The sequence below is a fragment of the Parasteatoda tepidariorum genome, chromosome 10 (assembly GCF_043381705.1).
Source record: "Parasteatoda tepidariorum isolate YZ-2023 chromosome 10, CAS_Ptep_4.0, whole genome shotgun sequence".
Lineage (NCBI taxonomy): Eukaryota > Metazoa > Arthropoda > Arachnida > Araneae > Theridiidae > Parasteatoda > Parasteatoda tepidariorum.
This window is the reverse complement of record NC_092213.1, coordinates 55,162,655-55,173,423: the sequence shown is the minus strand read 5'-3', so window position 1 is coordinate 55,173,423 and position 10,769 is coordinate 55,162,655. Positions and strand designations below refer to the sequence as shown.

The window sequence follows — 10,769 nt, the reverse complement described above, 5'->3', positions numbered from 1 at the left end:
CAGGGGTCTGTCCAGACATTTTGTGAAAGGTCCGTTTTTCGTGAAATTGTGAAAAAATTACTCACATTCTTTCAACCAGGGTCCGCTTTTATGAATTTGTGCAAATAGGGTCCTTTTTTGTAAAAAAAAAACTTTTTCAAGGAGTTTTTAAAGTGTAAAGACATACAAGATTATGTTCAACACTGTAAGATTATAATTAAAAAAATAAAATTCTAAAAAATAAACAACAATTGCTGCTTCTAAATTAGAGATGCAACACACAAATATTTGGTATTTAGCCTATACTGTTGATCGCAGAATATTCATTTCGGACGAATAATGGAAGAATCGTCTGCCGAAGACAAAACTTAATTCGTTGTCATTCATCTTTCTTGTTTTCTGCCCTGGAAAGGGTTTACTCGATTAACAAAATAATAATGAAGATAATCAAATTTGTGAAGGGTTCGATCAAAAGACAAATCATTTTGTGAAGGGTCGGTTTTTAAGTTAAAATATTTTGTGAAGGGTCCGTTTTTATGAAAAGATATTTTGTGAAGGGTCCGTTAACGGACCCAAATTTCTTCTAAACAGACCCCTGGCAGTGATTACAGAACATACTCGGATTGGTTTTGGCTACATATTAAATTTCTTAAATATATTGATGATTTTCCAATCCCTTCTGATTTCCAAACACCCAAAATTAGTAAAAATGGGGGCAATAGTGTAAGTATCGCAAAGATTTAACCCTTTTAATTGCACCATAATTCCATTGTTGGAGATTTTGACTTTCAATTTATAGAAACAATCAGATTACAAAAAAAATTAGAACTCTCTCGAATTTTATCTTGCGCACATTAAAGTTGAGAGGAGTTTCGAAAATGAGCATAGTAAAATTATATTAAGTAGCAAAATTCAAATCGTCAAACTTTTCTCCTATCACATTCAGGAAGAAATCAGTCGACAAATCAAAATATATTTATTGTTCATCGTGTAAGAAATGTTAAAGATAGCTTCTAAACTTCAGCTCTATAGTTTTCAACAACTCTACCTATTTTTACATTAAGTACTTTACCTTATAATTTTATTCACTAAGAAAATAGTCTAAGTCAATACTTTGCTCGGGGCAAACAGAGTTGCTGCCAAACAGTCAAGCTTTTTATCAGTCGGGGAAAAAATACAAGTTGTTCGCCAAGCATTTCAGTCACTAGCATCTGACCGAATTTTAGATCACAGATCAATTTGGAACAAGTGTTAACACTTAGGCACGACACAGGCACGCATTTAAAAGTTTGCCACAAATGTTCACACGAAAAAATTTGGTCCCATGTTTAAAAAGGCATATTCTAAGCGATTATGAAACGAATCCCAGTTCCTTTTATCAAACTTAATGATAGTTGTTATAAACACCGTCTATTAAATAATTCATTCTGTAATAATCTCTTCTCTGCCAACTATCGTATACACGTTTGGCAACTACGCCGAGAACGGCAAACAGAACCAGAAGTCCAAAAACGAGAGCCAGAACTACGTGAATGGAAGACTTGTATTTCCTATCGCTCTCTGATTCTGTTGCATCTGCATCTAAAGATTTATCCAGAGATTTAGGCTCTTCCAGAGAAATATGAGTATTTGCTGACAAGAGAGGAACTGTTGAGGCTATGGGAACCACAAATGGAGAGCTTTTTGCTATCGTAGATGTCGCTGCCATCACTTCCGAGCTGGAAAGAATGCTGGAAGATATTACCAAGCTCGGTGTACTCGTGAAACTAGACTGTATGGGATGATTTGATGAAGCAACAGGAGTGCGACTAAAAGATGATTCCATTTCAGAACTAGAAGTTTGAGACACAGCTGCAGTTGCCAAGATTCTCAAGGAGGATGTCGGTTGATAATCAGAAGTTGAAGTTGCTGATATCGATGACTCGGCGCTAATCGCACCGGGATCATCCTCGAACATTTTCGCAAACGCTGACTCGATTTCAGAGTTGAGGACTTCGTTGCTGGAATTCACCAGAGGAGGTGAAACAGAATCATTGTTCGTGGTAGAACTGCGGTTGTAGAAGAGCGTTTCATTGATTAACGTTTCAATTTCGACACCTTTTCTCGGTTTCACACTTGATTTGCTCAATCCTTTTAAAAGGAATTTCGAATGTGGAACGTCCTCCAGGGTGACACCTTTCCTTGGTTTGATGCCAGATTTAGAAAGAATGGCGTCTGGTGTGAAAGCGCTGACACCTTTACGGGGTTTTACGCCTTTATTGTCATTTTTAAAGCCTGCTTGTTCATCTGAGTAGGTGGCTATTTCTTCCACCGCATGGGGCTGTTCTATATGAGATTTGGCGTTTGGTGAAGTAATGGTAGGTGCTTCAGATGATTTGGGAGTGCTGAGAGTTTGGGTAGAAGGCACTGGATGAGAGGCGCGGAGACCCGTTGCAAAGGTAAAAGAATCCGTGGTGTTGGAAGACACGAATTTGCACTGCTTCAGAGGGCGACAGTTGAAAAGACGACAATTCTTTTTAGTTGCATTCTTGTTATAGCTAACAACAGTGCAATCACCTAAAACAAGAAAAGGGAAAAAAGAGTCAAATCCTCGCACGTAGAAAAAATACGAAAGAAAACAAAAACATTGTTGGTTGAAGAGTTAAAAAGTAGCAATGGAAGTGGTACAGTGACAGTGTACTGTACCTCCATTTAATGCACTTAAACTTTCAACAGTTATTTGAGGTTCATTCAAGATTACAAGTTAAAGTTTATAGAATTCAGTTAAGTTGTACTTGAATTTTCTTTATACATTAGTTATTGATGTGCCATATCACCACAATGTAAGACCAAAAGTTAAGGAATGATTTTGTGATGGCAATCAAGCTGGTTACTAAAAACGGCTAGTTTTTACAAAAATTGAAATTGCAAAATCCCTCACTTCAATCACCATTCATGCTGCTTTGAAAATAAAAATTGCATAGTTCATATTTAAATTAACAGTTTATGGGGCATTTACGTATGACCAATAATAAATTTATTGCAGCTACTTTGAGATACCCCACAGGGATACCGTTTAAATTAAATTTCAGCTTCTTTGGTTTATTCGTTAATAGAGATGTCTAAGCTGACGTCACATCACTTACATGCCAAATGAAAATTTATCAATGACCAAAAAAGTTATTAGTTACAACCAATTGGAATACATTTCATTTCAAAATTAAATGGTGTAATCAACTGGTTTCCATTAACAATACTGTTGTCTCTAACATTATATTACTGCAATTGGTTGAATGATAATAGTCAAGAGATATAGTTCGGTCTGTGGTTTTGGCATTTCTATGGAAATCTACGAGGATGAAGTTTAGTAGCGATTCTGTAGTCTATACTGATGTCATTTCACTTACCTGTCCACTTGCAATCAATTAGTTCGAGAGCAACCAATAGGAATACTTTTCTATTGGGATCGGAATATGTATCATCCAACAGGAATATTGCAATTCAGAATCATAAAATTACGAACGATTTATTTAAACCACTCAAGAACGCAGTTCAGTCTTTGGCTTGGGCATCTCTATTATTCATGGTTATTAATTACAACAATGCACTTTTTCTATTCACATTTGTTGCTATTGGAAACCACTTGGTCATCTGATGAATAGGTGCAAAATTTAAAGTAAAACAAGGCGCTTTCAGGCAATGTCAGTTTGGACATCTATATTGACAATATTTATCTTATTTAATGACACTTTATATCAATTATATCAAACAATAAAAAATTTCTAATTAGCATGTGAAAAACTAAAATTCTTCTAAAGTAAGTTAACAACAGAAAAATCAGATCAAAATTAAAGAATTGCATCAAATTACCGAAATCGAAAGCTAAATTACACGAAGACTTAAAATTTATGGGCCGAGATAGCCTGGTTGGTAGAACATTGGGCCCATGTCCAAGAGGTCGTGAGTTCGATCCCCGTGTAGTAAATGATTAATGATACACATTAAATCTGCCGGGTCACTAAGTCCTCTGTGTCCCCATAACGAATCATACCTCTGAGGGTACTGAGTTGGTGATTGATCGTTCGCTGGTTCTAGTTAAAATAATAACGATCTGTGGATGAATGAATGGATATGTGAGTGGATCGGCCCTATAGAAGTCTAATTCTTGGCAGTAGATGGCGCCACCATTCATATTTTGAGAATTTGATTAAAAAAAATTTTTAAATTTTTTTTAAATATCACCAATTTTAGTTTCTAAGAAAAACCTTAAGTAGTTCAAAAAAATGAAGAACATTTACCATATTTTCCTGAGCAGCAGTCTTCCATACATTTTTCTACAGTCTGAGCAGTGTAGATTTCAAGGAGGGCGACGTCTGCGTTGGCGAGTGAAGACCTCGATGTGCTGAGAACGCTGTTCGTGAAAGCCACCCCAGTGTCGCATGCCTCCAAATGCGTGATCACCAAAGACCATGATGTTAGAAGAATCAGAAGCAAGTACTGGTTCATGACTCCCTAAAAATAAACAAGAGCAATGAAGAATGAGTACACAATTCTCACAAAACAAAGTGTGAATTAAATGTACACTTTATTGAAAAGCAAAAGGAAAATGTAATTTTCAAACGGATTTCATACTCTAATTTTTGTTAAATTTCATTTCGATATCAGCTGCCAATGCATGGAGAAAACAAATTTTTAACAGAAATCGCAAGATGGAGTTACGTAAATTATACAGGGTGTGCCGTAGTGACCACTCTTAATATATATTTTTTTATAGTCCTTGTTAAAAAGTTTAGGGTTGAAAACTAAAATTGGAAATGCTTTAGAGATCTGACAAATCATTGTGAATGAAAGCAGGTGCACTAAGCATTAAAACCTGTTTGATTGCTGGAAAAACAAGGAGGAGTTTAAAAGATGATAATTATAAGTTCCAAGTTCCAACGGGTTTTGATGTTTTGTACTCACCATTTCATTAATAGTGATTTGACAGATTTCTAAAGCATGTTTCAATTTATTCCTATACCTTCCTAATAATTTACGACCCGCAAAGAATATAATTTTTTGTTTCAATTTTTAATCTGGATTTTTATAGAAATATATATAATAAGGATGATAATTACGAAATATTTTATATAAATAGGGTAAATATTAGGATAGAAGTAATAGATTTTCTCAGAAAATTATAAAAGAAAACTGTTCTTCAAAAAAATAAATTTTTTTTCTCTTTTCCTTTAAAAAAATAATATTTATAAAAACTTTTTAAGGATGTAATATTTCTAAAAAAGGTATTTTACGGTTAGCCTCGCGCAAGGAAATTTCAACTATTTTTTCTTATTTTACTTCAATTTATTTAATTTTTTATGAAAAATCATATTCTTCAGTGTTTAAAAAATAAATGAAATAAAATAAGTAGTAAAAAAATTAATAAAAAATATTTGTAAAGGTCTACATTTTTGGCGACTTTTTATTTGCACCCAGCAAATCGGAAAGTACCCTAAAAATAATGCTATATTTTTTTAAAAAAAAATTTATATATTTATAACAAATGCATATTTGGTTTCTTCGGTATAAAGAAGAAAAATGTCTGTACAATGCAATTTCTTTCTAATATTAAAGTAAAAAATTTAAACGCACTGCAGCAAAATTCATAGCCACTTAATTTGCATTATTTAGAAATTTACGCATTACCTCTTCTCTTCAAAAACAGATTTTAAAAATACTTTTTTCATTGATGAGTTTTTCTTGTGTTGATATACTTTTTCGAATCCCAAAGGAGTATTTTTTTTATTGAAGCTTTGCACATTTTGTATAGACTTAATAAAACTGTACATTAAATAAGATTATGTTAAAGTATAAAAAGGTAAGACAATTTGCGAAATTGAATGGGGTTTCTATTTATTTTTCATATCTTATCTGCCTTAGATCAACATCTATAAGACAATAATATTTAGGTACGTGTTTTCAAAAGTGTTATTAAGCGTGATTAAAGAGACGACAGGCTGGAAAAAATTATTGTTTTCATACCATTTATTTTTAGCTAATGTGCTACAATTAGTTTTAAAGCCAATAATTTAGATATAAAAATCAACAAACAAGATCTATTTCGTTAACATCATTAATTAAAATTTTAGAAGCGACAATAGCTTGAAATACATTACACTGTTAAAGAAATTGACAACAACAACAAAAATGACATTTACTACTTACTATCAAATAAATGATTTCTACGTGTTGGGCCAAAGTGTTAACGTTCTAAAGATTTCTCCAGAAAAATAAATCAAACAAAAGATGGCATGATATTGTTTAATTATTTTGATTTGAGCATATTTCAAATAAAAGAAAGACCTCATTATAAGTCAAGACTAAAGCATTCTATATTAGCTTATAGCTTTGTAGGAAGATAATTATGATCTATAATTAGATATAACTAATTTTAGTCCACAGTTAAAAGTAACGTATTACTGGGTACCTGCAATTTGAGAAGAAGTGAAGTAATTATGCCCAACTGAGTGGTTTAAATTAGATTTAATTGAATACCTCAAAGTGACGTCACGCACGTGTGTCGAAGCTGATTGGGTTCTGAATCAACAGTTGCCACTTGCAGTTATCCAATTATGAAGAGAAGTACGGACAGCCATGTTTAATGTTGCTCTTCATGTTAATTTGATTAGATAAACAGAAACATTTCAGAATGGCTACTATCAACAAAATGAACCCGTAACATCAGATATCTTACGGAACACCAATTTCTAACGGCATTTTGTCTTATACGTAAGAAAAAATCGATTTATTGGAAAAGAGCTAATAAAAAATTCCGTGCCCAATTTTTTAAATTTTCCATGCGTTTTAGGTATGGAGATGTCCATGTCAGAAGCTGAATATTATTACTGAATATATTAGAATAAATAAATTGTCGCTTGCGCAATTCATATTTTCATCCCAATAGAAACGTATTCCTATTTGTTGCTACCTGTAACTCATTGTTCATTGGTGGATTGCCAGTGATAAGTGACGTGACGTCAGATTAGACATCTAGAAAGAGAGTAGTTACAGCTATAGTTACTTAAGAGAAGTTGGCAGATTTGATTTTATATAGCTTATTTATATTGTAAACATTTAATTGTTATATATCAGATATAAGTTTCATAAAAGTAATAATCATCTGAAAAATATCCCTAAAGGTAGATCATAGGTTCGAACACCCTGACATGAATGATTTTCCTGGTTTTCTTTTTAGAGTAACACATATGTGGTGAGTTTCACCAAAAAAAGCTTTCCCCAGGCGAGTTTGTCCCAATGTCTAATCCAGAAATCCTTTTGTCTTCTGGGTTGGGTTCAACATCACTTTATAGTTGAATATTTATATGGATCAACAGTTTAACAACCGGGATAAAATTACGTAAAATTATGTTTGAAAAACAATTAAATTAAAAGGGAAATTCTTATATATCGATTCAATGCCGAGTTTAATGCACAAATAAGTTTTAGAAGCGGCTATACTGCACCCAATTCAAAAGATATTACGAATTTCAAGGAACACACGGTGTTATAAACTATATAAGCCGAGAGCAAAAGTGAAAAGGGAAGAGAGGAAGCAAGCGAAATAACAGACGAAAGAATACTAGGGTATCTTGGAGTTAAAGAAACTTCCAGTAATCTGAAGTAAATGTATTAAAGAGGTATATTGGAAAGTGTATTTCATTTGCAAGAAGAATGTTTGAAAAAATCCCTATCACAGGATTTTTGAAGTTTCAAAAACGTTTCGATCTTTAGAAACCAAATATTTTTTTTAACGTTTTTAAAGTAAATGGAAATTTCTTTTTACTAGAAACAAATACAAAATTCTACATTTATAAGTTTTAAGTTTAAATAAACTGTATAATAATTCCTTTAGCATTATTAAAAAAAATTGGATCGACCTTCGGAAGGTCAAGCCATGGTTGTGGGTGTGTCCAACACCACACCCTTTTATTTTTACCCAAAATCACTTCTTTCAGCATCAATCCTTTTTATCTTTTATCGGAGGAAGGATATTTTTTACCGGAATCAATTCCCATTTATTACATTGCATTTGCCATCATTTAGAAAAATGCTTACTACTGAAAAGATAAAAAGATTTTTATCACAAAATATTGAGATAAATTATAGGAGTTAGCGTCCTTTTCTAGTTGGTGTTTTAAATTAAGCGAGTAAACGTATTTTTTAATTTAAATAATGTTTGGAAATTTTGCGAAAAAAATTAGTTGTTTTTAAAGTAATTAAGTTTATTTTTTTTAAAAAATACTGAAATTTAAGAAGTATCGAATTAACCTAAGTCATATTCTGTAACCTCACGTTTTCTAAAATTTTACTGTTAAGGCAACTACTTCATCATATTGAACCTGTTTCAGAAGACGAGTATGACTGATTCGATTGTAAAAACAAAGTGGTTTTTGAAGTACATAATTTTTCATTTGCCAGATATGTGCTTTGTTTCACTTGAAGATTTTCATACAAATGTTTTTACGTAACGCTAGTTTAAATTTAAGAGCTTGGTAAAATGCAGTGATAAGTCGCAATTTTTTCCAGAGTTGATATTTCAACATCAAACTGTTCTTTGGTATTATTTCCAGCTACAAAACTTACAAGTTGCTAGAATTTCCACTATATAACATTAGAATAGATTGCATAATATTATTCAGTACATGGAAATCTTGTGATTTTTACCTGGAAAATTCTGTCCCGTACAATTTAAAAATGTGGTTTTTTATGTAACTTAATTTCTTGAATTATGTATTTTGTCCAAAATGACTTGGAACTTTGAAAAAAAAAAGAAAAAAAAACTGAAGTGGTTCGAATGATTGTGAATCGCTATTTGAATTTCGTAATTGAATCGTATTTTCGTGAAAGTGACTCAAGACTGCCTCTTTTTTAAAATAAAAAAAAAGTGATCAATATAACTCAATATAAAGTATATATAGTTTATCGTAGCAACTAGTGAAACAATTTTTAAACAGAGTGTTTTTAATTTAAGCTTTAGTTGGCGCAGTTAAAAGGAAGTTAAGTTCCCAACAGATTAATGATTTTTTTACTCATAATTGAAACAAAACAATCTATAAACGTACATCAAAATACATGAAATTTAATAAATAAAAATAAATAAACTTTCCAATCTTAATAATAGTGTATTAAAAATAGAAATTTCTTATATCGAACAATTTTATTAAAACTAGGCTAATAAAGGACCAAAAAAGTGAATTTTACATAGTTTTTACAATATGTATGAATACTTTAAATTAAAAAGATCCTTTTACCTAATAAAAACTAGGAAAACCAAGAACTACTTACATTCGAAACATAAGTTAACACTTGCAATATTTCATAGCTGATAGAATTTATAAAAGCCTCGAAAATATTTCTTACTGGGGGAAAAATAAAAAATATCGCAACGAAAAGAATTAGGGTTTCTGACTTGAACTTTTGAATAGTTTTCATACGCTTTTCTGAATCAGCAGTTAGTAAAATCCGTCGTAACTACAAAAATTACTAAATAGTTGAAATTATTATAATAATAAGCAATAGGTGAATAATGTAATTTAACTTTTAATGAAATTTAACTTTTTTCAAATAATTAGTAAAAACATAAGCTCTTAAATTATAAACAAAAGAAAAACTCATTATTACGATTTGCTAAAAAAAAATGAAGTTATATAAGGGAAAAGTTTTAATTATATAAATTTATAGCCAGTCAAACGTGGGCGAAAAGGAAATCAAAACTAGATGAAGCAATGCTCTAATAATTAAATTCACACTTTTTTTTTAAGTTGCTAAGCATGTCAAGTGAAATAAAAAGATGTCATTATGTTTTTTTCCCCGAGTATAGGATTTCTCTGTATGCAGATGTGGAAAGTTGACAGCTACAATACTTAAAACTCGCGAGTGATAAAAATAATTATATGGCAAAGTTGGCGATGAAGTAATTGACGACGACTTTAAAGAAGATCATATTATGGCAGCATTAACGTCAAGAAGAATTTGCGCCAGAGAAAATAAAATTTTTATGCCAGAAAATCGAAAACTACGCAGTTATTCATATTAAATAATATGTAGAGATAAGTTATGACGAAAAAAAAAAACTTATATCACATTACTCGGTGGTTTATGTCAGTTGTTAGTTAAATTTCAAGTTTTATTTAAAATTCGAAACATAACTAGTTCCATAAAAATAGTTCAAGAAAGATCAAGCATTAAATTACAATTTGGTTTTTTTTACATCGTTTTCACTCCCCCCCCTCTATAACATCAGTTTTTTCCTTATTGCTTAATGGAATGCATGAAAACTTTATGGTTGTGAAACTTTCGTGCATTTATGAGTCAAAATTTGTGAGTTTTTTTCAAAACTTTATTCCTTAAAGTGGTTGGAAATGGATTATCAAAACAATTAGAAATGTACAGAAATAAAGTATTAATTTTTCAATAAAATTTGTAACTATATATATTTTTTCTACTTGAAATTAAACATTTAATGACTAGAACAACAGTCCACTTGCAAGTGACGTCATCGTAGGTAAATCATGGCATTTTTCTATTCAGAAGCCAATCAGATTAGACACTCACGCGTGACGTTGCTTACAATTAAATCTGATTTAAATCACATGGTTTGGTATAATCCCTTCACTTCTTTTCGAGTTGCAAGCAGGGTTCGTGATTTTTTTGATTTTTTTAAAAAAAATCAAAAGAATCAGATTTTTTTGATTTAAATCGGATTTTTTTGATTTAAATCAGATTTTTTTGATTTTTATTCAAATACACTGTAAGAACTTTAATTTATGATT

At 31.3% G+C, this 10,769-nt stretch overlaps 1 protein-coding gene across 4 annotated transcripts in view; it reads right to left on the bottom strand.

Moving 5' to 3' along the window:
• Positions 1-939: 939 nt before the first annotated feature.
• The window catches only part of LOC107448265 (uncharacterized), an 86,617-nt gene continuing 76,787 nt past the window's right edge, over positions 940-10,769 (bottom strand). For 3 of the 4 annotated variants that reach the window (XM_043054936.2, XM_043054035.2, XM_071187183.1), the window contains exons 2-3: positions 4,257-4,470; positions 940-2,535 (exon numbers count right to left, since the gene is read on the bottom strand). In XM_043054936.2, the coding sequence (XP_042910870.1) occupies positions 1,364-2,535; positions 4,257-4,464 (1,380 nt within the window). In that variant the 5' untranslated portion in view covers positions 4,465-4,470 and the 3' untranslated portion in view covers positions 940-1,363. Of the gene's footprint in view, positions 2,536-4,256; positions 4,471-6,162; positions 6,254-10,769 lie in introns of those variants that run through there. The other variant, XM_071187184.1, reaches the window with a different exon arrangement.